The sequence below is a fragment of the Hoplias malabaricus genome, chromosome 4 (assembly GCF_029633855.1).
Source record: "Hoplias malabaricus isolate fHopMal1 chromosome 4, fHopMal1.hap1, whole genome shotgun sequence".
Lineage (NCBI taxonomy): Eukaryota > Metazoa > Chordata > Actinopteri > Characiformes > Erythrinidae > Hoplias > Hoplias malabaricus.
The window spans coordinates 14,090,217-14,116,885 of NC_089803.1; the positions used below are offsets into that span (position 1 = coordinate 14,090,217).

The 26,669-nt window shown below is 41.7% G+C and overlaps 1 protein-coding gene across 1 annotated transcript in view; it reads left to right on the forward strand.

Annotated features, from left to right (window-relative positions):
• col22a1 (collagen, type XXII, alpha 1) overlaps positions 1–26,669 on the forward strand; it is an 83,048-nt gene that overhangs the window by 12,705 nt on the left and 43,674 nt on the right. Inside the window, exons 4-11 of the mRNA XM_066669339.1 lie at positions 14,292–14,403; positions 17,166–17,289; positions 18,331–18,606; positions 20,535–20,615; positions 22,167–22,286; positions 22,633–22,677; positions 22,779–22,841; positions 25,825–25,863. Coding sequence (XP_066525436.1) covers positions 14,292–14,403; positions 17,166–17,289; positions 18,331–18,606; positions 20,535–20,615; positions 22,167–22,286; positions 22,633–22,677; positions 22,779–22,841; positions 25,825–25,863 — 860 coding nt within the window. The remainder of the gene's footprint in view (positions 1–14,291; positions 14,404–17,165; positions 17,290–18,330; positions 18,607–20,534; positions 20,616–22,166; positions 22,287–22,632; positions 22,678–22,778; positions 22,842–25,824; positions 25,864–26,669) is intronic.

Sequence of the window (26,669 nt, forward strand, 5' to 3'; positions counted from 1 at the left end):
CCTGTTTATGAACCAATATCTATAAGCACTAGTAGTTTTTCAATATTCACATTTTTATTTTTTGTATCTTTTTTTTTCCCTTTGGGATGATATCTATTCCATGACATTGACATTGTTTATGGTGTAATATCTATTAATATTAGTAGTATTTTCTAATATCTATTATATAGGATAGTGTTTATGGGACTTTTATGAACTAATCTTTTCTCCTGCCCTAGATGAGTGTTTATGGGGTTTTTTTTATGGGCTAGAATCTGATCTATAATATTATGGGTTTTCTTGTGGATTGATATCCCCCATTCTAGAGCACATGTGGTGTGTACATGGGTTTATATCTCAGCGTTAGAGACTCTATGGGGTTGTTTATAGACTAATATCTCCTGGTCTAGAGTATTAGAATGATTATGGGGTTTGTATATGGTCTAATACCTTGGTCTGGAATATTGGAGAGCTTCTATGGTTGTTCATTGACTGATATCTCCTGTTCTACAGTATGAGAGTTCACGTGGTTGTTTAGGGACTGATATCTTTGGCTCTAGATTAGAAGAGTGTTTATGGGGTATTTATATGAACTAATATCTTCGGCTCTAGATTAGAAGAGTGTTTATGGGGTATTTATATGAACTAATATCTTCGGCTCTAGATTAGAAGAGTGTTTATGGGGTATTTATATGAACTAATATCTTCGGCTCTAGATTAGAAGAGTGTTTATGGGGTATTTATATGAACTAATATCTTCTGCTCTAGATTAGAAGAGTGTTTATGGGGTATTTATATGAACTTATATCTTCGGCTCTAGAGTAGAAGAGTGTTTATGGGGTATTTATGAACTAATATCTTCGGCTCTAGATTAGAAGAGTGTTTATGGGGTATTTATATGAACTAATATCTTCGGCTCTAGATTAGAAGAGTGTTTATTGGGTTTTTATATGAACTAATATCTTCGGCTCTAGATTAGAAGAGTGTTTATGGGGTATTTATGAACTAATATCTCCGGCTCTAGATTAGAAGAGTGTTTATGGGGTATTTATATGAACTAATATCTTTGGCTCTAGAGTAGAAGAGTGTGTTTATGGGGTATTTATGAACTAATATCTTCGGCTCTAGATTAGAAGAGTGTTTATGGGGTATTTATATGAACTAATATCTTCGGCTCTAGATTAGAAGAGTGTTCATGGGGTATTTATATGAACTAATATCTTCGGCTCTAGAGTAGAAGAGTGTTTATGGGGTATTTATGAACTAATATCTTCGGCTCTAGATTAGAAGAGTGTTTATGGGGTATTTATGAACTAATATCTTCGGCTCTAGATTAGAAGAGTGTTTATGGGGTATTTATATGAACTAATATCTTCGGCTCTAGAGTAGAAGGGTGTTTATGGGGTTTGTACAAATGTTGTTACAAAAGGTTCTTTGAACGATGCCATAGCAGAACCACTTCTGGTTCCGTAATGAAATGCGTTTGTTTAAGAGATGTGTGAATGTGAAGAACCTTTTAAAGTTTTAAAAACCCATCTCGTGTTCTTCTCTTGTTGTTTACCATTTAAACAAATCAGGGAAATGGTTCTTTAAGGAACTAAAAGTGGTTCTTCTATGACATCGCTCACAGAACCCTTTGTAGCACCTTTATATTTAAGAGTGTATATGGACCAGTATCTCCTGCTGTTGAAGAGTGTGTTTGTGGTTGTTTATGGACTCATATCTCCAGATCTAGAAAGTATTTATGAGGATGTTCATGGACAATAACCTCCTCTTCTTTTGTATCAGAATACCTGCAGGGAGGTTTAAGCCATTGTATCTATAATATCTAACCCTAGTATTTCAGAATACTCCACATACAGCCCTTCTTTCTAAAGTCTTCCTGAAGATCATTAATGGAAACATCAGATGTCAGTGAATGACCAGCTCATTCCTCTTATTTTCAGAGTAGATTCAGCGATAAACAAAGTCAAAGTCGCAGATAAAATAAAGTACATTTTTGGAGGGATATTTTTGTCACGGTCTGTATTTGGGCTTTTAAGGTAGTTACAGTCTGCTTGGTTCATTACGTGTAGCGAAACAGAGCTAAACTGAGCTTCTTGCTTCAAAGTTTTCGGCTGGAGGCCAGCTTCGGTTCTGAGGACAGCTATATATTTAAAGAGGAAAACGAAAGCTATTTTTTTCCTGCTTTCTGAGAAGCGCTGAGTGTTGCAGTATTCAGACAGGCAGGTAGGATGTTTGGCTTGAGTCTTGGGGGGTTTAAGATTTCCTGTGTGAGCCACCCACCCCCCTACCTTTAGAAGATTAGAGCTAAAAAACAGACAGAGAGAGAGAGAGGAAATGAGTGTAAAACATGTACCTCTCCATTCTCCATAGAGGAGTAAGCTACATATGGGACAAGACGGGCAAGATCATAACCATGTGGAATAGCTGTTAGCCAGAATTCATTCATCTGAAGAGAGTGTGTATGTAGAGCACCGTGCATAAGTCAAAGACCTCCCTTTTATTTATTATGTTTCTTGCCAAATAGCTAAGACAATGTTTTGATGGAAACCAAGAATACGTCATCAGCGAGGCGTATTGCGAGGTTGCTAGGTTCTGCTAGCATCGCTGTAGCCGAACTCAGTGCCATAGCCATAGATGAACAAATACAGTCATGGTATATCCACTGTTTCCTGCAGCTTCTGATACACGTGTTCTGAGCTGTGCTGCTGAGCCTGTGAACAGTGAGAACAGCTGAGAAACAATTGTACAACGTACCTTAAGTTGCGCTGAACATAGCCACAAAAAAACACACACAGCATTGTCCTCCTCCTCAAAATATAACACTTTTTTTTTTTTTTGATGTTCTGAGCTTTTTCTGGAGCTTCTTTAGTGGGACATGACCACAGATGGCACCACTGAAGGTTCCAGCTGGGAACAAACCTTCCTGATTTGGGAACCATTTTATGTTGGTGGAATACAATTCAAAATTAGGTTCACAAACGGGAACCGAACTGGTTCCTCATTGACGGAATAAGGGCTAACAGTGTCCACGCTGTGCCTTCATCATCCAACCCTTTCAGATTCAGTCGTAGAAGCTGGTTTTCTGCTTCCCACTGTGACTCTATTCAAATTCTTCCAATTATAGTATAAAGAATTCCACCATCACAAAACAGAATGATAATAATACTGGTGAAAAGAAACAAAATGGGCAAGCATCAAAGTAAATATGAACACGCACCAGGTGCATGGACATCATGTATGTGTTGTGACATGAGGAACGTACGTGGGGAAGCGGCATTACAATTGATGGAGTTTTGGGTGGAAGTGTATGGGTTTCCAGACGGGGGAACGTTCAGTGTAGAGATTGTGTAATCTGTAGTGGATGTTTCAACAACCCTCCAAGAACCCACCTGAAATGGTGACATTTCATAAAAAACATAAAGAACAAATGATCACTTACAGATGGATTTCATTGAACTGTCTCCATGCCAGAAAAGGAAATGTGTGCTTGTGATGGTCGACATGTTTTCAAAGTGTGTAGAAGCCTGTCCTACCACTCAGCAAGATGCTCTAACAGTTACAAAAGCCCTAATGAGGGAAATTATTCCCAGATTTGTCATTCCTAGGAAAACATCCTCAGACAGTGGACCCTCCTCTGTAGGAAAAGTCCTGACACCCACGACTCATGTCTGTCTCAAATACGTTCAGTGATATTAAGGTCTGAGCTGTGGACATCGGTGAATGTTGTTCTAGAAAATATCAGCAGCCTCTTTGCTTGATTCCTCTTTTGTGTCTATTTCCTTTTTCTCAGTTACATCTTATAGAGAGCTCCGTGTCCTTTCAGACTTACGTTAACGGTCACCAAAGGTACACGCAGTGTAAATGTACCTTTAAAAGGTACAGCAGTGGTGTTAAAGTCCAGATGTGAATGTTTGTAAACTTTCATTATAGAACTGTGCAACAAAAAACAAAAACATTTTTGATGCGACAAGCTCCTATTGCTTTGTGAGTTCTGCTCTCTGGCAGGACGTACTTTCAGCTGCATATTTCACAGAAGAGTCAGGCGGCCAGTGATGAGAGTGCTGAGCAGAAATGCATCTGAGGTTTTGATTATTGTGGAAGCCTCTCACTAGACTAGATATCAACTCCCGTCCTGAGGCTAGGTGCTAATTATGTGGTCATCATCCTTACAGTAAACTGCACTTTCCCAAACTCTTCTGGAGCTAAATCTTAAAAAGGATCGCCGTGCTGTCTTGTGAGACAGCATTCTTTTGTTCCAGTAACGTTGGGTCATTCTGAAGGAAAGTGGCCACTTAAGTGTAGCTTAGCGAAAACGATTTGGAGAAATTTACACCTTGCCACTGATATGTCTTAGAACTTCGTACAATTCTTACACCCCCTCGAGAGTGTCCTGAACATCCTCTCTTCAGGATGGTCCTACACCTACAACACTGATGATTAATGACTTTGTAGATGCCACATTAATGTTTGGAAATAGGAAGTTTCTTATTGAACATTGTGCACTGATTGATTTAAACCCAAACATACTCAAAAGATGTTGTTGTTTCTGCTCTGTTTTACCATTGATTGCCATGTCATTATTTTAAACCTGGCTTTCTCCCTAATTTTGGACACAACGGAGTAATATCCCACGTAATATCCCATAATATCATCTAGTAGAAGGTGACAGTTCAACATGCTTGGAGGAGAACACTAACTGCCCAGTTCTGTTCTATTAGCTTCTCAAGTCTTGGAGGAAACCCATGCTCACCTTTACCCTCCCAGCTTGGAAAGTGAGGTCAGCTGCTGCAGGGCCCTTCATACCATGCATTAGTCATGGTGACCATATGCTTATGTGCAGCTGCTCTAAATCCTCTCTTTCTCACCATTGGCAGCAATGGTTGCACCACAGTGTAACTCATATCACCCATAAACCGATCCATGGTGCAGTTAGGAACACAAATGTACAGGTACCAATCATTACCCAGTCCTAGCGCAGGAGGATGAATTTGTCTGATGGAAAAAAAAACAAAACACCAGACCATAGCTCCGCCTACTCTGGGCTCAGCCAGCAGTCCAGAATAGCCGTGAGCTGGAAGAGTGATTATACACTTCAGCTTTCCTCTCTAATTATACACTCTTTATACAACCAACACTGACATCACACACACACTCTGAGAAAGAGAGGGAGATAGAATCGAAACACATTGCGACTGAGTGATATGAGTGATATGATATGACATACACAAAGAGGCAGTTTCCCCTTTTCCAATGTCAAGGCTTTTGGGAGTTTAGAAAACTAACTGTTGCTTGATGGTGTAATGTTGTTGTAGCGTATACAGAATGAGGCCTGGTGTTTTGAAATAACCATGGACTTCCTGGATATATGTGTATATATATATATAAAACAAAATAAGAGAGTTTGGCTTTTGCACCTGTCACTAATAAAAGTTTGCACGGCCAATTCTGTATCTGTTTCTATAAAACAAGCTAAAAATAGCAACTAATCTGACCACAGCGCACACTTCCACTGTCTGTAAAACCTGTCTGGAATGAGCTGAGGCCGAGAAAACTATGTATTTCTGCATAGAATTGAGACACATATTATTTCCTGTGTAACAGAGATTCAGGTTCCGTTTCTTGACGCAGCAGGAACTGTGTTGTTACTATTTGTCTATATTCATCACAGCACCATGACAGAGTCTCATTGAAGAACTGTCTGAGGCCTCAAAGGTCACGCTCATCCAACAGTGATGTTCTGACTGAGATTTCCCCAGATTCGAGATTTCCTTAATCTTTCATAGCATTATGAACAGCGGATACACAAGGTGCAGCCGTGGCCTGGTTGCTAGGGAACTGGGCGTGTAACCAGCAGGTTGATGGTTCAATCCCAGAGCCGACAGGTCGTAAATGAAGTGCCCTTGAGTGAGGCATCTAACCTCCAACTACTCCCTGGGCACTGTGTCTACAGCTGCCCACAACTCTGGGCATGTGTGCTCACTGCCCCCTAGTGTTCACTGGTGTGTGTGTGTGTGTGTAAATGTGTGTTTCACAGCACGGATTGGGTTTAATGCGGAGAACAACTTCCTCTGTGGCCAATAAAGTGATTCTAATTCTAAAATTTTATAGCAATTTTGTGCTGATACATTTTAAATGAAGCTCATATTTATAACCATTTATAAATGCAGTTATATCTTTGTGTAATTTGTTAATAATGCTTTGTAACTATTCTTATAAACTCCAATAATGCCTTATAAAGCTATTATAATGAGCTATAATTGGTTATAACCTGTGCATATTTATAAAGCACATATAATACATATTAATTAGAAATGTTTAAAATGCCATCATTTAGTGCGTGAAGTAAAGTTAGTCCTTATATTTATTTTTATTAAATAATGATGTAAAGCATCAGTCATTTTACCTGAAGCCCTCAGTGATGGTATTTTAAACATTTATCATCTTTATAATGAATAGAATGAAGAGAATAACTGTGTGTAGATTTGATTTAAGTTAAAAATATTGAATTATAGCTGATTATAAGCGTTTTAGGAGGCGTTGCGCATTTATAATTATGCTTGGATGTTGGAATGGACTATGAATAGTGAAAATACTCATTAGTGTAAATAAACTCATTAGCTGTATGTGCTTAAAGCTCCAGAGGAACAGACCATTATAGTAAAAACTACACATCCACAATTTCACTGCAGACTTTCGATGCTTTATAAATACACACAAAGGCAGGGCATGGTTTCTGAGCTCAGGAATGTGAGCGTGGGTGTAAGAAGTCCCACAGAGAAACTGGAGGAGCTGGCGGCCTCCGTTTTTAATGATATTTTATACGTCGTTGCCGATGGAGAACAGAGTCTGTCGCCTGTTCGCTCAGCCACCTGTCACTGAAAGCTAGTTCTATTAACTCCACTGTACACACAGGCACGAGGGGTTCCCCGCAGCCCTGACACTGATGTGGTCAGCATCGCCTGCATCCACAAAAGTTCACTGGATGTCCAGAAGTTTTTAGACAAATCGAATGACGCAGGCGTTTCAATGTATTCAAAAGTCTGGCATCAGCTAGAAGTGTACAAGGCCTTGACCTCACTAAAGATTATGTGGCTCAATACAATCAGCATCTAGTGTAAAGCTAGAAGAATAGTAGCTGTTACTGCAGCATAGAGAGCACTGACCTCTGATTTAATTCTTTTTATTCCAAGAAACGCTGAACGGCTGTCTTTATACCTTTGGCCATATTGTGTATCTTACCTTAGTGAGGACACATTATACACCTTTTTTTTCAGCAGGGAACAGACTGGGGTCTTAATGAAACACCCATGACCTGCTCTGGTGAAAATACCACAAGAACCAAGCCCCACAGCAGCGTACTCCCCCACTGACCCCCCCCCCCCCTGAGTAGACTGTGTTCCCTTTTAGAACATGTACTTGAGTAAATGTAGCTACTTACTGCCCACCAGATCTAGTAATAGAGCTGCTCTTCTTCTACAGGACGTGGAAATTGATGTCATTTCATATTCAAAGGATTACAAAACAATCAGCCTTCAGGTGTTTTCTGTGTGAAGAAGCTCTATAATTAATAAAATATATAATTAATAATAACATATTAAATAACGTCACTGAGTCACTCTGTTGGTGATGATTTTTGGGGATGTTCTGTGAGATATTCAATGAAGTGAGAACTATAAAATGAGGAGAAAGTTATTTACAAATGACCTAAGGCCTTGTTTGGGCCTGTATTTAAAGAATGTACCAGAAATCCTGTTGCTTTTGGTACTGAACTTTGAAACTAGAAAGTTCTGGAACATTTGGATGTGGAGAACAATCTGCAACAACAGCATATTTTGAATGAGAGGTAAACAAAGGATTCCAAAATCAATAAATAAATAAATTAAAGTCCATTTCTGGCTCACATTCCCCATTTCCCTCTACTTCACTTGCCACAGGGATTCATGGCACCCGGGCGGACTACTCCCTCTTGCAACATGAGGACCACATAAACACCAAATTATTGTCTCTTGTCAGCCACAAAACTTGCCATGGCCAACACAACCATAGCTTTGCCAGAATCAGGCCTGATCTGTTTTGTGTTTGACTGAATGAGCACTTTTGATTTAAATGCAGTGGGCCAGCAGTGAGGCATCTGTTCCGGTAATGGCTCACATCCACATTTAGGTATGAACTGAATATTCAGATATTGATGCTTAATGACTTTAAAGCTATCATTTAAACTGAAATCCTTAAAGGTTTTTCAGAGTAATTCTGGTTTGAATTGAGATAATTAGATTCAATGAGCTTAAAAGTGATGTTCACAATGTTAATCAAAAAATTCAGAAGGTGTTTCTTCACCATTTGCTAGCTCTCAGGTCTCTTTGTGCGCTCAAAAATTGTTTATGTAGCCCCTGTGTCTGTAAATGGCTAAAAAAAATAAAAAACATAGTATCTCAGTCCGCTATGCTAGGCTTTCACTCTCTGTTCATGGCAGTGAAAAGGCACTTTTTAGAGAGAAAAGCACAAACCAAGATGACGATGTTGCTGTATTCTTGCTCCATAGGTGGACAATATTGACTTATTTTTGCTGTTTCAGATCACTTGGAATAGTACACGGAAATGTCTTCAAATTCAGGAGAGTGCTAACTGCATGAAAGTAAACGCAGAGGGAAAGTGCTACAAAACTAAACAACCCGAGTTACAAATGAGCTTCTGTGGGAATTCAAAAAGCGAATAATTACTTACAGTCAAGTTACACTTCAGCCACGAACAAACAACCATTCCACCTTAAAAGAGAGCGGCGCTTCTTAACATAAGCTTAACAAACCACAAACATTAACCCTTTAATACCACCCTTTATTCCTCATTTTCTTCACACACTGCACATACTTTACATCGCTGTTCATCCACTCTTCCTCGTATAAATCACACAACACACAGACTTTACGGCCTTAATCCACACACGTATCTGTACTTTACCCAGAAATTCTATCACAAAGGCAGAAGAAACAACGTTGAAGATGGGCGCGGTGTGCTGGTTTGATCTTTTATTGGTCTTGTGAAGCGTAGACATCTTTACTGGAGCTGATTTTGATATCCAGGCTAGTGTTTGATGACAGTGGTATGTGCTATGTCTAGGGTATTGTTCCTAAATGAATGAGTCATAAAGCTTTAAAACGGGTTGATTTTAGCTCGTGTTCTGAGCTAGACCCACTGATGCTCTGTCAGGCTTCGATGATGCTGATCTGGTTGGACAGATTCTGTTCTGTTAAGTCCTATGATATGTAGATCATCTCTGTTATGGTTTTAAGGGTTTCCCCTTTGGTGAAAGAGTGAGTAAACCAAGCTATAACTCCCTCTTTGAAGTGTGTGCTCTTCTTGATATCATCTCACTCCAGAGGGTTGGTTCATATACGTGTTATTTTTTATTTATTTGGATGTGAACCTGTATAGTTTCACATATGACTTTGTCCCAGACCTACTCACCTGAGGGACGCTGTATTTATCATAGAACAGCCACAAGCTCTAGACTGTTTCCAAGTATGTGATTTTGCCAGTTCTTGCTTTACGTTGTTCTTGCTTGACGTCATCTTCCACTGTCAAAGTTATGTTCTCATGTTCATGAATGAAAACGCCAAGTGTGGTTAAATTAATATAATAAGCATCAGTTTGGGACTTGCCAACAACTTCAACAACGTCCTGAAGGTCCCTTCATTCACTGCAACATCACGAATAGGCTTCACTATGTAGAACGCAGATCTCTCCTTCATGCTCTTGCTACTGAGAAGCAGCCCCAGTCTACCCTATGGAAACAGCAGTGTAACTAACAATAAATGGGCTTTAATTGCAGGTACTAGCTGGATGCAGGCAAATGTGCACAGCAATGCTCCAGCACATACTGAAGAGGACATAGTCCCTCTTAACCTTCCTCCTGTGTTAGCTTTCTGTTACTATCTCTTATGTTAATGGGTCGGTTTTGACCCGTGTCTTAAATCACTCATAAGATCCTCTAAGAAAAATTAATTATCAACCAATTAGTTTCTTCCCTCTTGTTTACATTGTTACCTCTTCGTTATCCATGAAAGAATTGGTTTTAATTGTTCATTGTTGCAGACTGTAAACTGGAGATGTACACTCTACAAAACTCTACACTGACTGGGCCTTACGTGTCTGGACTTGTCTGTCTTTCCTGGGTTTGTGAAACAGACAAAGATAGAAGCCCCTAACTGAAGCTCCAGTGGTTGTAGGAGGAGCCAGCTGTAGGCTGTTGGTGTACAGTGTGTTTATGAGTCCAGATTTGGCAGTTGTTTTTGTTTTCTGATTTAAAATTATACCTGGGTTGAAATTGACCCCAACAACAGTAATTTAGTAAAATAATAATAATAATAATAATAATAATAATAATAATAATAATTCATTCATTATCTATAACCGCTTATCCAATTCAGGGTTGCGGTGGGTCAAGAGCCTACCTGGAATCATTAGGTGCAAAGCTGGAATACACCCTGGAGGGGGTGCCAGTCCTTCACAGGGCAACACACACTCACACACTCACACCTACAGACACTTTTGAGTCGCCAATCCACCTACCAACGTGTGTTTTTGGACTGTGGGAGGAAACCGGAGCACCCGGAGGAAACCCACGCAAACACAGGGAGAACACACCAACTCCTCACAGACAGTCACCCGGAGGAAACCCACGCAAACACAGGGAGAACACACCAACTCCTCACAGACAGTCACCCAGAGCGGGAATCGAACCCACAACCTCCAGGTCCCTGGAGCTGTAATAATAATAATTATTATTATTATTATTATTTTGTTTAAATAGAAGTTCCTAACAAAGTCAAAGACATGATGCAATAAACACATTTATGGAGCACTTGTACACATTTAAAACCTAAAAACGGGTCGGTCAGGACCCTAACACCAGAGGAAGCTTAACGCTGAAAAGGTGTCCAGAAACGTTCGGCCAGAGCCAAAGCTGACCACACTCACATCACTAGTGTGAGGTCTCCCGCAGATCGATTACTGACTGCTGTTTGGAGGCTGCTGGCGGGTGGTGGGGCAGCAGGACAGAGTGGAAATGTCTGACCTATTTTCTCCAGTTTGTGGCCATCTGAGGTCTACGTGTTTCCCGCTGAGACTTTGAGCATGACCATTATCTTCCTGCCAGGTCACCCACTCAGCGGGCACTGCCAGCTCATGCCCAGATGCCCAGCTGCCATCGCCATGGAAACATAACTGTTGTTGAAAACGGGAGCTTTCTTTTTTTTGTAGGGTTAGTGTGATGGCAGTGTGATGCAGTGGGTGGCTGACCAAGCAAACCTTAGAAGCACACACACACACACACACACACACACACACACACACACACACGCACAGTGCTGGGACACCAATGACATATTTTCCCATGAGAGCATTAATTATTTAAATAACATCTGTCCAGCAAGTGCAGTTTAATGTCTGTTGGCTGCAGATGTGAAATACAGGCTGGTTTTACTGGGACTAATATCTAGAACCAGAGGACGCCAAGTTTTAGTTCCCACTTTCTCAAAAGTAATGAGACGTTGAGCTGCATTTGTGAGGGACATAAATACACACTCTCCTGTGGCAGTGTGGCCCAAATATCTCTCTCTCTCTCTCTCTCTCACACACACACACATGAATATACGGAACATTTTTTTAAATCTTCAAATAGTAACTTTACTATAGAAAGAAACATTCCTGAATTTCAATGGAAATAAATGTAAAATATATATATATATATTGGAGCATTTCTATTGGCTCATTCATCATGGTATTTTCACAGTGTGAAGGACAGCTGCTGTGTTCAAATGATGTTTTAAACAAAAATAGACATTTTGTGGGTGGAAGAGAGAGAGAAAGAACAGTGAGGCAACTCCCCCCCAACTGCTCCCTGGGCGCTGGGATGACTGCTCACTGCTCCAGGTGTTTTTGTGCTTTTTGCCCCTAGTGCAGTAGTTTGTGTGTGTGTGTGTGTGTGTGTGTGTGTGTGTGTCCTCCCCAGAGATGGATTAAATGTTGTACTGTGGCCCACATCCAATCTTTTTTTTTCCCCATCACATGCCACATATGTGTTATCTCTGTAGCAGTTTGAGCAGCACATAACACATTCTCATATTCTGGCAATCAAACATCGTCTGTCCTGAGGCGAGAGCTGAACCCAGGGCGCTGGGGCCGTGTGGCAGCGACTCCACATGTTCTACCAAATAGTGCTCTGGGAGAAATGGAAATAGGAGATAAATGTTTTTTGTTTGAACAGTGACATCTTAAACTATTTAAATATTTTAATTATATTTATGTGAATATTTTATACTTGAATTATGTTGAGTTATGTACGGTGGAGCAGCAGGTAGGTGTCGCAGTCACACAGCTCCAGGGACCTGGAGGTTGTGGGTTCGAGTCCCGCTCCGAGTGACTGTCTGTGAGGAGTGTGGTGTGTTCTCTCTGTGTCTGCGTGGGTTTCCTCCGGGTGACTGTCTGTGAGGAGTGTGGTGTGTTCTCTCTGTGTCTGCGTGGATTTCCTCCGGGTGACTGTCTGTGAGGAGTGTGATGTGTTCTCCCTGTGTCTGCGTGGGTTTCCTCCGGGTGACTGTCTGTGAGGAGTGTGATGTGTTCTCCCTGTGTCTGCGTGGGTTTCCTCCGGGTGACTGTCTGTGAGGAGTGTGGTGTGTTCTCCCTGTGTCTGCGAGGGTTTTCTCCGGGTGACTGTCTGTGAGGAGTGTGATGTGTTCTCCCTGTGTCTGCGTGGGTTTCCTCCGGGTGACTGTCTGTGAGGAGTGTGGTGTGTTCTCCCTGTGTCTGCGAGGGTTTTCTCTGGGTGACTGTCTGTGAGGAGTGTGGTGTGTTCTCTCTGTGTCTGCGTGGGTTTCCTCCGGGTGACTGTCTGTGAGGAGTGTGGTGTGTTCTCCCTGTGTCTGCGAGGGTTTTCTCCGGGTGACTGTCTGTGAGGAGTGTGATGTGTTCTCCCTGTGTCTGCGTGGGTTTCCTCCGGGTGACTGTCTGTGAGGAGTGTGATGTGTTCTCCCTGTGTCTGCGTGGGTTTCCTCCGGGTGACTGTCTGTGAGGAGTGTGGTGTGTTCTCCCCGTGTCTGTGTGGGTTTCCTCCGGGTGACTGTCTGTGAGGAGTGTGGTGTGTTCTCTCTGTGTCTGCGTGGGTTTCCTCCGGGTGACTGTCTGTGAGGAGTGTGGTGTGTTCTCCCTGTGTCTGTGTGGTTTTCCTCCGTGTGCTCCATTTCCTCCCACATGTTTTTAGGTGGATTAGGTAGGTGTGAGTGTGTGAGTATGTATCGCCTTGTGAAGGACTCCAGGGTGTGTTGCTGCTTTGTGCCCAGTGATTCCGGGTAGGCACCGGACCCACCGTGACCCTGAGCTGGATAAGGGTTACAGATAATGAATGAATGAATCATATCTTTATGGTATTTGACAAACTTGAATTTGTGAGGTGGTGAAGTTTTCAGGTTTTGAAAATTTAGTTTAAAAAAATCCTAAATACACCACAGAACAATACTCAGATACATTCAGATTCAAAATATAAATAAAAATAAATAAAATAGACGTGTGATGAACATGTAGAATAAAAACTGTCTCTGATTCTTCCCCCTCTGACTGTGTGGAGGAGCACAAAGGCAGAGCTGAAACTGTTTTTTCTATATTACTCTACTGTAGAATAGTTACATTGTTATAGCTCTACTGGTATGTATGAGTGTTTAATTCTTTTCTTCATGTGAACATACCTGTATTTATTATTAATATTTGTATTAGTTTGTGGAGCTCTGTAATTTAATTAAAAGCTGAGCCCAGTCTCTGTAAGCAACAGTTCGCTAAATAATTGTGGTTAGCAGTTTTCTCAGTATCAGTATTGGTAGATGTGTACATGTGTAATATCGAATATCGGCATCAGCCCAGAACTCTCACGTCGGTGTGTCTCTAACATCTGTGTCATTGTGTTTCAGTTTGAACTGGTCTCATTTATGACCACCACTTCCTGTCAGAATATAATTAAACAGATTTATTATTGATCATCTGTTAAAGTCATCATGAGTTTTAGAAATGCACCAACTACAACTGCTGGTGAAGTGCTTCCCAAGGAATTAGCAAGAGCAGAAAAACAAAGAAAACTGTTGCCTGTTTACTGTCTATCTTTAACTCACACACTCCACCTAGTGCTCATACCCTGAAATTACCCATAAACACAGTACACCTGGTCCATGCTCTTTATTAATCATCTCCATTAAAGACATCATGTGCAGCCTGAGAGCTTCTGTAATGCACCGTGTTAATCGTGTGATCACTGCGTACAGGTTTTGATCTGATGGAGTACTTCAGCGTGAGAGATGTTTTGGGAGAGAGAGCCGAGTTGGGACAGAGCTCCTACGTGAGACTGGGAACCATGCCCATCGTCCAGCAGACAGAGTGAGTACAAAGCTAACAACGACCGAATAAATAAATCTAACATGACTTACCGTGGCTTAATGTTATGAGGGAAATATACGTCCAGATCCATGCATTGTTTATTCCCTTCCAGAAACACCTTTCTTCTCTCGTTTATGTTTTCATTCATAATGCACACCGAGTCTCTTTGTTCATTGGCCACTTTACAACTTCATCTACCTCATAGGTCCACTTTGCCACTGTAGGCCATTTATCAGTCCCCTTTTACACCGTTCATCATTCGTGACCACAGGACCAATGTTATCCAGATGTTATTTGAATGATGTACCATTCTGAGCACCGCAGTAGCACTGACATTATAGTGTGTGTGTGTGTGTGTGTGTGTACTAGGAATATATCACATTGTGGGGCCCTGTGTTCCTTTTGGGGACCGCCATCTGGTCCCCACACTGTCAATCATTACATTGTAAGGTGAAGACAGGTTTTAAGGTTAGGGTTAAGATGGTAGTATAATGGAAAAGTCTCTGCAAAATGAATGGAAGTGTATGCAATGTTTCCTTAGTTCTCCTATACAAGCTTGTGTGTGTGTGTGTGTGTGTGAGAGAGAGAGCAGGACTAATCCGTGACTGATACAAACTTTGTAAATTGAACATCAGCGTGAGGCCTTGATTAAAGTGAAAAGAAAAGAAATGATCATTCATTCCTCCACCTTTTGTAACCACTTCATCCTGATTAGGCTCGCTGTGGGTCCTCTGCCTATTGTGAAAAGTGCAGAAACCTGCCCCGACACAGTCAGCTTATACATAATTACGGAATTAATTAATTAACGTTGCATTTGATGACAAAATTATTTATCTATTTCTGATAGAGTCCCGAGGAAACCACTTCTCTCCATACTTCCCCTTGATCCAGCGGCTCCTGATTAAAAAGTGATCCTCCAGACGTGGGTCCTTCAGGCTCCTATGAATTATGAAATATAGATGCAGGCCTAATTGAATTTGCATATTAATCAAATTCCTGAATCCAGTTTCAAATGAAGGTCTGGCTTGATAGCACGATGTGTTGTGTGATCTACCAGAGCAATGTGGGGGTAGCCACATTCCACAAGCACCTTTCACAACACTTAATTTCAATTTTGTACAGGGCTTAATTCTTAAATATCTATTATAAAACAGATAGATTAGGTCCTACAACGAAGTCGTTGTAAAATACACGATATACACACACCTACGACCGTCTGAATTCTATATTAATACACCACTGTTTATAACCTTGGTAGTGAGTTAGTTATCAGTCTTTCTCCTAACTTCGGCCACTGCCGTATATGGTGCAATTCCACTCTCCCTTTTTCGCCAATCGCAGTGGGTAAAACAATAAAACGTAAGTTCACGCCTTAGTAGGGCATTTAAACATCAGTCTTGCAGGAAATCACACATCTAAACAATATTTAAGTATCTCTAACAGTGCTGTAATTATTTGTGTGTAAAACTGCATGTGAAACACAACACATTTCCATTTCGCGACAGATATTTCCCTCAGTGTAAAAGTTAGCTTAGCGGTTAGCTTCCTTTTCTCTGAGGGGAAAATCTACCGCCATTTGTAATCCTTACATGTAGAGTACGGATACCAACACTGGACAAACCTAATCTCATTGTGAACCTCTCAAAACCACTGAATGTGGTAGCAACTGTCTCGTTTGACTGTCACAAGCAGGGGAGGTGGCCGAAGTTAGGGGTAATCTTAGCAGCATTAGCACCTACTTAAACAAAAGCGTTTTTATCTAAAAACATATTTTCTTTCAAAGTCAAGCAAGTCTTGGACATTAATCTACACACATTTGACTCCTGAAAAATGTTGATTTGAGTGAGTAAAGTCCTTCTATTTATTTACAGTTAGCTAAGATTTCCAGTATTGTATTTAAAGTGTCCGGAACTTGGGGTAATTACACTAGTTTGCAGCATATAAAAAATAGAAACTATATACTGGGCGGGTTAACAGTGGATGAATGGTGTGAAGAGATTGTCCAGATTAATACAATAATAATTAAATTCCAGATTAATATAAACAGCAGTCCTGATCATCAAGTGGGTGTTTGCAGGTGTTTACTGCGTAGGGTTTACATTGGTGAAAGAATGGTTATTACAAATACTACTCACATCTAATTTATGATTTGAATGCTTTAGTTCACTGTCACTGTTTCAGTTACTATTCAGTTATCAAAGAGCAGCATGACATCAGAAGACAACACAATGCTCAGTTAAGCTAATGCTATTTAGCCAGTTTCTTGGGCTAAAGGCTAAAAACACAGCCCAATGCTAGCCCTATTCTTCCTGCATTTTCTCCTCTTGAGTAAGAGTCAGAAAGAGGACAGAAATGCCACTATTTTTACTCTATTATGTTTAATGGCGTGGCTATGTATCGCCCTCATGTGGCTTAGCAACAGTGCTCTTCATTAATGGACTACACTGTGTGGTGGAAGAATACTTTATTGTGAATGTTTGTTTGTGAATTGAACATTTGTGTATTTTATTGTATATTATTTTGACCGCTGTTTTATAAAAGCTATAAGCCACTCGAGACCATGCGTCCCTTTTTTTCAGCCATTTTAACCAACACTCCCCATGATAAAATTGCAGTAACACATAGCCTTCCGTGGCTTATTGCTTTAACTTATAGATACATTCATACATCTAACGATGTTTCCACACCTTATTGACCACTGAATAAGGAATGTGAGTGTCATCAAACTCATCATTGAACCCTGTTCTTTTCCTGTCTTACAGAGATGTGTTTCCACAAGGTCTTCCGGATGAATATGCGTTTGTGACAACGTTTAAGTTCAGGAAGACTTCTCGAAGGGAAGACTGGTACCTGTGGCAGGTCTATGATAAATACGGCATCCCCCAGGTGAGCAGCAGGTGGACGGATTCCATTCGATACTTTAAAACTGGTAAAAGTGTAGTGACTTTTTTCTGGATTTTCACAAAAACAAGACTCAGAGCAGTATGTTCTCATCAAATGCAGGAAGGTGGTTATCATTTTGCTGGTTAAATGACACACTTAGAAAATAATGGTTCTACATGCGTTCTTTGGTAAAGAAAATGGTTCTTTCCAGAACCCTGAACATTTGAAGAAACTTTGTGAAAGCATTCTTCAGATTGATTACGAATGTGCTGTGTATAAAACAGCACAGTGCTTTATATATATATCTTTAAAAAGGGTTCTCTATGGCAACAAAACAATTCTTCTAATGTTACTATGTCAAGCTTGTTACAATAGAGGAACCATTTTAAAAGGTGCTATATAGAGCCATCTCTGGCACGTTCTCCATCACTTCTGAAGAACCCTTTTGTGATGCACAGAAACCTTTAATTATGCAAAATGTTCTTGGGGTGTTCAGGGTTGTGGGTAGAATCATTTCCTTTAATAAAGAACCCTTGTAGAACCATCGTTTTGAAGTGCGTAGGGCCACACGACTCGTGCGTATGCCTTTTATGACCACTGACATAAATATACATAACCATCTATAAAAGCTTGCGAGTGGCCTTTAGGGAGTTCTCTGAGTGGGTATGAGGTAACACACATGAAATGTATTATATTTTTATTTAGATTTTTCTATGACATCATCCTTTACATTTGTTAGATCTAGCCATTACTCTTTCAGTTTAATGAAGACATACATTTCGTTTTTACTGAAAAAAATGGTCATTTATGGCTCTCCTCAGAACATCTCTTTGCTCCGAGGTCTTTCTTCAGATTTGGAGCAGGTTAAAACCCTCGGGCTGAGTCTGGGCTGTAGGGTGGAGGACTAACGTCTGGAGTCCACTGTCACACACAGAGTCAGGCTCACGCTTCCTCAGCTGTCCTCTTTCACTCACAATGGTGTAGTTTTTGTAAAGTGAGTTAAAGTGGACTGGAGAAAGCTTTCTTAATTCAATCTTCCAACAGGTCTCCATTCGTCTGGACGGTGAGAATAAGGCTGTGGAGTATAACGCAGTGGGACTGACCAAAGATGCGGTTCGAGCTGTCTTCCGTAACACTGAAGTGGACAACCTGTTTGACCGGAACTGGCACAAAATCGGCCTGACCGTGGACGCCAAGTCCGTCTCTCTTTATATGGACTGCAAACACATCCAGACCCTTCCCATTGAAGACAGAGAGGACATTGACATCCAGGGCAAGACCGTGATCGGCAAGAGGCTGTACGACAGCGTCCCCATTGATGTGAGTTTCTGAGAAGAGTCTTTACACCGCGGCGACTGTGTGAATACTAGTGCATTTCACATGGACTTAACTGTAAGGGGTGAGCTGAAGGTAGCTGGGTTAATGTTACCAGAGTTAGAGTTACCAGGGTTATGGGTGTATTATAGTTAGCTGGGTAGCGTTAGTGAGGTTAGAATGAGTCAGAGGTTCACTGGGTAAAGTCAGCTGAGCTAGACCTAAAGTCCTCTTGGGACAGGTTTAAATGTGTGTTGAGTCCTGGGGTAATTTCTACTTGTGCAGCTGCTCCTCTGTGTTTTATTTCTGTCCAGATCAGATCAGTCATGTCTGTTTTCTTCTCTCCACTCCCCTAAGAAGATTACAGACTCAGTTTCCACCAAAAGTAGTGCTCTGATTATTACAGTCTCGTCCAGATTCAAGTCTCCTTAATTTTTCCATGTTATTTGGGGGAAAATACAAGCAAGAGCTCTCCCACATGCTCTCATTCCAATGAAGAGCCCACAGCCAATGCTGCTAACCTGGCGTGGGTAAACCCTGCATGTAACAGTAATAACAACAACAACAACACATAATAATAATAATAATAATAATAATAATAATAATAATAATAATAATAATAATAAAAATGTTTATTGCGCCCAGTGATTCCAGGTAGGCTCTGGACCCACCGTGACCCTGAACTGGATAAGGGTTACAGGAGCTTACAGATGAATGAATGAATGAATGAATGAATTTTCTAAAAACATTAAAGTTCTTTAAAGAAATTATATAAAAAACACTATCAATTATGAAAGGGTGATAAAAACATAACAATGTAGTGCAATCAAATAAAAAAATATTAAAAATAATAATGTCAGCTGTAGGTGAGAAAGAGGCAAAGCATGTTTATTTATAGAGCACCTTTCATACAAAAGCAATTCAAAGTGCTTTATAGAAAGAAAAAAAAAAAACAGTTAAATTAAAAGCCAGACAAAAATCATAAAAGTCAATAAAACAATTAAAATATTGCAGTAAAAGGAAATATATAAAAAGAGTAAAAGAAAACATGATAAAAACGATTCAAACTATTTAAAATGATAGAGTAGAAGTAAAGAAATAAAGTGAATAAACAGTGCAGAGCGTTTTAGACCGAGCTGTAGCTGCTCAAACTGTGTCTAAAGTCAGGGCTCTTCTGATGTTCTCACTCAGCTGGTTCCGTTTAAGAGCGGCGCCGGAGCTGAACGCTGCCTCTCCGTGTTTAGTTTTCTCCATGTTTTAGTTCAGAGCACTGTCTAAACTGTGAATCAGTCCTTGGGTGAGAGCAGAGGGCAGCGGGTGATAAACTGGGGGCTGTACGGCAGGTGCATTGTGCTGAGGACATACACTGCCCCAGAGAGACACAGGTTGGGCAGAAAGAAGTGTCCTTACCAGACGACAGAGACCAGTCTATCAATGGCAGGCAGTGGAGGAGCGGTGAGGACGGTGGAGGGTTGGTAGGATGTTGTGGTAAACTCACTCCTCTATCGATTCCACTACAGTCCACGTTCAGGAGATAAGTACATTTCTTCAGAACAAATACCCCCTGATCACCTCAGTCCCCAGTGACCCCTCAGCTGTCTGAGCGCCACCCCCACAGTCACAGGCACCATGCAGGCCGTGGACGTCTCCTCCAAGTGTGTTGAACAGTCCGCTGTATAAAAATAATAATAATTCATATTGTATATTTATACAGAGCACCTCCAAACCCTGGGGAGGATTGATGTAGAAATCCAGTAGCTGAGGATTCCTGCCACCCGTATTTTAACTCTGGAGTCTTGTTTCCTCTCACAGTGGGAGAGATATAGGGGAATGTAGAGGAAGTGTTGCGTCAAGTGCAGATATTGCTGAGACAGTCTGCACCTGTCTGAGTGTGTGTGTGTGTGTGTGTGTGTGTGCATCTCTATGCTTCACAGTTTGACCTTCAGCGGATGGTGATCTACTGCGACTCGAAGCAGGCAGAGCAAGAGACATGCTGTGACCTGCCCGGAGGCCCTGTGAGTGTCCATCTGTCTCTCTCTCTCTCTCTCTCTCTCTCTCTCTCTCTCTTCCATGCTCATTCTGTCCTTTTCCTATTTCCATCACTTTGCTTTTCTCTCCATTTTATTTTATCCCTTACCTATTTGATGTCCCACATTTATTTTTATGCCCATTATCTCTCTCTCTCTCTCTCTCTCTCTCTCTCTCTCTCTCTCTCTCTCTCTCTCTCGCTCGCGCTCTCAGGCGGTTTGTTACTTCCTGTATACAGATTATTCATACTCCCATACTGCATTTCCCTTTTTGCTCATTGCCTTTTTTCCATCTGTCTACCTATCTATCTACACTTTAGGACTTGAGTGATTTCCCATTTGTAAACAAAGGTTACTTTGCAGCTATAACAGCTTCAAATCTTCTGGGAAGCCTTTCCACAAAGTTCCACAGACAAGGATGTTGGACGAGGCCTGGCTGGCAGTCTCCGTTCTAATCCATCCCAGAGGTGTTCTATCAGGACTCTGTGCAGGGCCCGTCAAGGTCTTCCACACCAAACTCGCTCATCAGTGTCATTATGGACCTTGCTTTGTGCACTGGTGCACAGTCATGTTGCAACAGGAAGGGGCCGTCCCCAAACTTTTCCCACAAAGTTGGGAGCATGGAATTGTGCACAGTCTCTTAGCATTAAGTGCTTCTTTCACTGGAACTAAAGGGCTGAGCCCAGCTCCTGAAAAATACCCCCCCCCCACACACACACACACTCCACAAACTTTACACTCAACACAATGTAATCAGACAAGTCCAGTCTCCTGGCAACCGCCAAACCCAGACCCGTCCATTAGATCCACAGATGGAGAAGCATGATTCGTCACTTCAGAGAAAATGTCTCCACTGCTCTAGAGTCCAGTGACAGTGTGCTTTACACCACGGCATTGAGCTTGGTGATGTAAGGCTTGGATGCAGCTTCTCGACCACGGAAATCCAATTCATGAAGCTCTCTACACACTGTTCTTGAGCTGAAGGACACATGACATTTAGAGGTCTGTAGTGATGGACTCTGCAGATGGTCGGTGATATTTGTGCATCTGCTGACCCCGCCCTGTCATTTTACGTGGCCTACCATTTTGTGGCTGAGTTGCTGTTGTCCCCATATGCTTCCACTTTGTTATAATACCACTGAGAGTTGACTGTGGTATATTTAGTAGTGAGTAAATTTCACAGAAGGACTTGTTGCACAGGTTTTATTCACTTGCGGCCGTGGAAGTGAACACATCTTTGTTTTTTGTTCTTTCTCACATTGTCTCACTTTCCTTTTTTTATTTGACTCTCTCTCTCTCTCTCTCTCTCTCTCTCTCTCTCTCTCTCTTTGTCTCATTCATCCTCCCTATCCTGTATATTGTCACTTGCCATCTCTTTATCTGCTTTTATTAATTTCTTTTTTGTCTCTGTGTAATGTTTGATTTACTCTCTCTCCCCACTGTAACACAGCCTCTCTCTCTCTCTCTCTCTTTCTCTCTCTCTCTCTCTCTCTCTCTCTCTCTCTCTCTCTCTCTCTCTCTCTCTCTCTCTCTCCTCAGTGTCCTAAGCAGGTGGTGACTGAGGCACCCCCTGTTGAGATTGTGACCCCGACCCCCACCAGCGGAGAACAAAAGTCTGGAACTGAATCAGTGAACTGCTCCTGTCCACAGGGGGAGAGGGTAAGACCCTGAAGGTCACAGGGTCATTGCTTTACCTCTGTATGTTTGTGTACGTGGATAAAGACGGGTCTCGTTCAAGACTAAATGCGAAGAAAGCCAAGCATACTGTTTTAATATTTGTCCTCTCATCAACATCACATGAGCACAGATGATGTCTGATGATGTGTCTGATGATGTAAATATTACAAACATATGTTTGAATGTCCATTTCCTCCCTTGTTTCTCTCTATTTTACTGCAATGTTCTGCTCCTGACCAGCTCTGCTTCTTGTCCTTGGCAATCCATTTTCTCTCTCTCTCTCTCTCTCTCTCTCTCTCTCTCTCTCTCTCTCTCTCACTGTTCACAGGGTGAGACAGGCTTACCTGGCCTTCAAGGTTCTAAGGGTGAAAAGGTCATAAACCTGTCCTTATTTCAGTGTATTTCATTTTTGGGTTGTTTTTTAACATGTGTGTCCCCTTCCTCAACACTCTACTGTAAACTGTCCCTCTGCAGGGAGACCCCGGCCTTAAGGGGGATGCTGGACCACAAGGATTGAAGGGACAGAAAGGAGAAGCTGTATGCAAAACAGATTTTTTAACTCCTTTAAATTAACTTGATTTGTTCGGCACATAGAAACAAAAATTGACTCTGACATACACACACACACAGAATTGGTAATACCCACAAAGTTGGGATCACAAACTCAACAGTTGCCTTACAGTGTTGTTCATCAAACTTGCAACACATTTGCTTTTTAAGGTGGAACGGGACAGTTGTAATTTGGTCCCTTTTTTGGTGCAGGGAAAATGTGAAGAGAATAAGGAAGAAAGCCTTAAAAATAGATTGATAGCCATGTTGTAACATGATGAGGACAAGGGGAGAGGACGCAAGTGTGGTTTATTTTACATGAGGGAAACACAAGGACAAAAACGAACAAAACTTAAAGCACCGAATATAACACCGCAAAATACGGATAAGAAACTAGCATTACAAACACACAAGGGATGACAAGACTGGCACAGGACAGAGATGTTAGAAGGTAGAAGGGAATATAGAGGCTTATATGACCTGTATGATCTCAGGATGAGAGGGGATGGCAGCAGCAGACTCTGTAGATTCAGGAAATGTGTCATCTGTATTTCTGGGCCTTTACTTTCACAAAGATATCAATAAAAGCGCTGATAAACACTGATTTTAACGGGTAGACAATTTCATGGGGGGCCTGAGGGTTAACAGGGAAAGGATATCTACACTTTCAGTTGGTAACACATCAATCAACAGGGGTCTGATAATGACCCAGAGCATGTGGCTCTGGAGACACAGTGTTTTTGGTGTGTTTAGGCCCTAGGATGGAGACAGTACACTGCTGAAGGGCTAGTCCCAGTCTTTAACAGTTTTCCTCTGTCTGCCCTTTCGCCCACACTTTCATCAGACTCAATAGTTAAGCCCTTAATGCTTTCGCTTTGTCATGGAGCTGATCTAAATGCCATCTGATAGCTTGGATTCTGTTCACGGACGAGCTGGCATTAATGAGCGAGAGATTCAGATAGAGCCTCTGGACAGACAGACTAGCCGAGCTGAATAGCCGGGGTTTCTGGCACTGCGCTATCTTTCCCCTCATCGCAGAGTGTCAGTTAATTGCATTTATGATAATTGCAGGTGTGTTGAAAATGTCTAGAGCGCTTCTCATCTGCATCATTTTGCATATGTGGATTAGTTCCCTGGGAAATGTCTGGCTTATGTTTGGCGTTTCTCTTCGCTCATGTTCCCTAATGTAGGACATTTATAGGTACACATTAGGAACCAATGCTTTTATGCTGGGTTTTGCTGTGACTTTGTGATCCCCACTGAAAATCAAATCAAAATCTATCATAAATAAAGTTTTTTTGTTGTTTCATTTCACGGAACTAAATGTAACACTGCAGCTTTGTAAATTAAAGTTACTGATATAATAATATTCCTTATGGCAGATTACACAGCACTCGTTTTTTAACTAAAATTAAATCAGTCAACCAAGACAAGTGTGGTGTCTGTGTCACGAGGGAGCCACTGGTCTACTTGTGCTACCACAGATCCCGCCCATCCAGACCCTGAGGAATTGAAAGGGACTCTTCTGGAGAGGTAAAATGCTGACCTGGAAGTACAGGGAGGCCTTGCCCTGAAGCAAGTGAATGCCTTACACCTTGTGGAACCTGAATGCACAATCTCGCCTCGCTAGAGTTTTTATGTAACCAGAATTTGCTCGGTCAGTGGAGCATCAGTCCACGATGTCAGACATACTGGGCTCACGTATCAACTCTGGAGAACTGATAGTGTGTATATTTGGATTCTGCAGGGTGCGAGTCATTCCCTCGCTTAAGGGCAAGGCCTCCCGGCTCATCCAGGTAGGAGTTTGAGTTCCTCTGGGTCTGGGGACTGGATCCTTGATAGTGGAAGTGGACCAGCGACAGTAGTGCAAACCCCTGTGACTGTAAGAGGTTTATGTTTATATTTTGCACTGGAGCTACACAGCTAATATACACTATGCAGATGCTTGAAGGTGAATTGAGCTACTTTAAGCTGCACCCATTGTAGACGTATATGTGCAGCGTGTATTATCTCATAGAAAAAACATGAAGTGAAGCTCTGAAGCACATGAACTTAAGGTTCTATGCCCAGTGCCAAGCGTGGGTGCATTTAAGAGTGCTATAAATCCTCCCACCGTTGATCTGTGGAGCATGGGGCTGTGTTATCTGGAGTGGTGGAGCACCATTCAACACACTGGGGATGAGTTGGAGTGGTGATTATGATTCAGAACTAAATAATCCATTATCCACCACCTGAGCTCACTGACATTCACACTGATACACACCGATACGGCTTTAGAATGCTGTCCAAAGAAAAACATGGACCTCAATTTGGTCACTTTTAAGTTTGACCACAGCAGCTGACCTTCACATTGTGTAACGGTTTCATGTCGTTTTGACCATTAGAAATGTACCAGAATTATTTGGAATATTTTTACACTCATTCCATTGAGAAGTTACCATTTTGGAGGCACAGGTTTTTCTTTGGAGAGCGATACAAACAGATTCCAACATGTTGTGTAAAGACCTCCCAACGGAACAGAGCCTATGGAAAGACTAGAGAAGACACTATGAGATAAGACAAGACTTTAGTGATCACAGACGAAAGGATCACAGTTGGATGAGAGTGTGTTTACAGACTAACAGACCTGGGGAGCATGATGCTGCATTAGGTGTCCCTTACTTAGCTACATTAGCCTTGTAGCTCCAGTGAAAACAAGCAGAGCAGACATGCCTTGGGTGACAGACAATATTTACGCTAAGGAGGGCGTCTGCAGATGTTTCGCAATCACTGTCAGGTTTGAGACCAATAAGAAAGGAGAGAATATAACTGAGAGTTAATGCAGGTGTAAAGCACATCAGATCTTTCTGTTCTGTAGATGCTGTACAGTACTTTCCCAAAACTGTTTCTGTTTCATCTGTGCTTCTTTTCTGTCTATCTCTCTCTCACAAGCCTCGATAATAATCGATCCGTGTTGATTGATTATTTGCAGGGCAGGGCGGTCTCTATCAAAGGAGATAGAGGCGAGAAGGTAAGACTTTGGATTTACCAGCGAAACTCCTCAGTAGCCTGGTCTGAACACAGCATGCCGCAGTCCTGTGTGTCGTCTCTGTCTTTGTGTAGTGTTTATGTGTTTATGTCCAGAGGTGTGAGTGGGTGAGTGAAACTGAGTGTGTGAAACTGTCCACAGGTGTGAGTGTGTGAGTGACTGGGTGAGTGTGTGAAACTGTCCACAGGTGTGAGTGGGTGAGTGACTGGGCGAGTGTGTGATACTGTCCACAGGTGTGAGTGTGTGAGTGACTAGATGAGTGTGTGAAACTGTCCACAGGTGTGAGTGACTGGGTGAGTGTGTGGTGCCTTGTTCAAGGTGTGTTTCTAAGTTGCGTCCAGTGATTCTAGGTGGGGTAGAACACACCATGACCTTGACCAGGATGAAGTGGTTACTGTAAATGAATGAATGCATGTATTGTAGTGGGGTGATGACAGGGTCTAAGCTCTTTGTCTGTAGTTTCTGAGGGTGTGAATTACAGGCTCAATCCACAGCGGTATATGTTCATATCAAAGACCCCTGAATATAATGTACCTAAAGATAAAGCACCTGGTTAACAGACCAGAAATAGCCCTGTTTTTGTTCTTAATGGAGATTTACTGCCAATGAAGATATATAGCTGTGTGTGTGTGTGTGTGTGTGTGTGCGTGTGTGTGTGCGTGCAGTACATTAGCTCCCTCATGCTTCACCGGCCACTCTAATAGTTTTGGCCCAGAGGGGAGACGCTAATGTGTGTAGTAAATCAGCTTCACACACTCTTATGTTTCAGCAGACTGGGAATGAGTGTG